Source organism: Cyprinodon variegatus, unplaced genomic scaffold, assembly GCF_000732505.1.
Source record: "Cyprinodon variegatus isolate N-32 unplaced genomic scaffold, C_variegatus-1.0 Scaffold101, whole genome shotgun sequence".
Classification (NCBI taxonomy): domain Eukaryota; kingdom Metazoa; phylum Chordata; class Actinopteri; order Cyprinodontiformes; family Cyprinodontidae; genus Cyprinodon; species Cyprinodon variegatus.
Genome location: NW_015150554.1, coordinates 1381437 through 1382497, shown reverse-complemented (window position 1 = coordinate 1382497; position 1061 = coordinate 1381437). Strand labels below are relative to the sequence as shown.

At 51.6% G+C, this 1061-nt stretch overlaps 1 protein-coding gene across 1 annotated transcript in view; it reads left to right on the top strand.

The window, feature by feature from the left end:
- LOC107084480 (ER membrane protein complex subunit 3-like) overlaps positions 1-760 on the top strand; it is a 4194-nt gene extending 3434 nt beyond the window's left edge. The window contains exons 2-3 of the mRNA XM_015374364.1: positions 273-352; positions 624-760. Coding sequence (XP_015229850.1) covers positions 273-352; positions 624-760 — 217 coding nt within the window. The remainder of the gene's footprint in view (positions 1-272; positions 353-623) is intronic.
- Positions 761-1061: the final 301 nt, after the last annotated feature.

The window sequence follows — 1061 nt, the reverse complement described above, 5'->3', positions numbered from 1 at the left end:
CGCTTCCTGGTAAACCTGCCCCTAGCTTGATGCTAAACTGTTCGCTTCCTGGTAAACCTGCCCCTAGCTTGATGCTAAACGGACCAGTTTCCAGTCGGGAGTTGCCGTCTTAACGACATTGAATCTTCCGACCAGAACCAGTGAATTTGGGTCAGATGGGTTCTGGTCCTCCAGGTCGATTCTGGGCTGTTTCCAAACTTCTTCTATTTAAGCTAGCAGCTGCATCCAGAACCGGTTCTTTGGACTGATAGTTGTGGTTCTGATGTTTGCAGGGTGAGTTCTGCCTCCTGGTACTTCCTGAACGTGTTTGGGCTGAGGAGCATGTACACCCTGGTTCTGGGTCAGGACAACGGTGAGTTCTGCTTCCAGAACGTTCTGGCGCTCCAATAAATCTTCTTCATAGAAAATGACGCTAGTTTCAGAACCAACAGGAAATGGATCAGAAAAAAGTTACATTTTCTAATCTAATCTTTGTATTTCTATTATTTAAACTTTTCACATTTTGGGTTTTGGACTCAGAACTTTTCCAGATTCGCTCCCATTAAGTTTATGTTAAAATTGGTTTTGCTCCTGTTTCCGTGGCGACAGAACAAGGCTCTCTGATTGGTCCGTTTCCTCCACAGCTGCTGACCAATCGCGGATCATGCAGGACCAGATGACTGGTGCCGCCATGGCGATGCCCCCTGACCCCAACAAGGCTTTTAAGGTGAAGGTCGGAGAGTTTGGTTCTGGTGGGTTGGTTCTGGTGGGTCGGTTCTGATGGGGTTGGTTCTGGTGGGTCGGTTCTGGTGGGTGGGTTCTGATGGGGTTGGTTCTGGTGGGTCGGTTCTGGTGGGGTGGTCCTGGTGGGTTGGTTCCGGTGGGGTTGGTTCTGGTGGGTCGGTTCTGGTGGGTTGGTTCTGGTGGGGTGGTTCTGGTGGGTGGGTTCTGGTGGAGTTGGTTCTGGTGGGTCGGTTCTGGTGGGGTTGGTTCTGGTGGGGGTGGTTCTGGTGGGTCGGTTCTGGTGGGGTGGTTCTGGTGGAGTTGGTTCTGGTGGGTCGGTTCTGGTGGGGTTGGTTCTG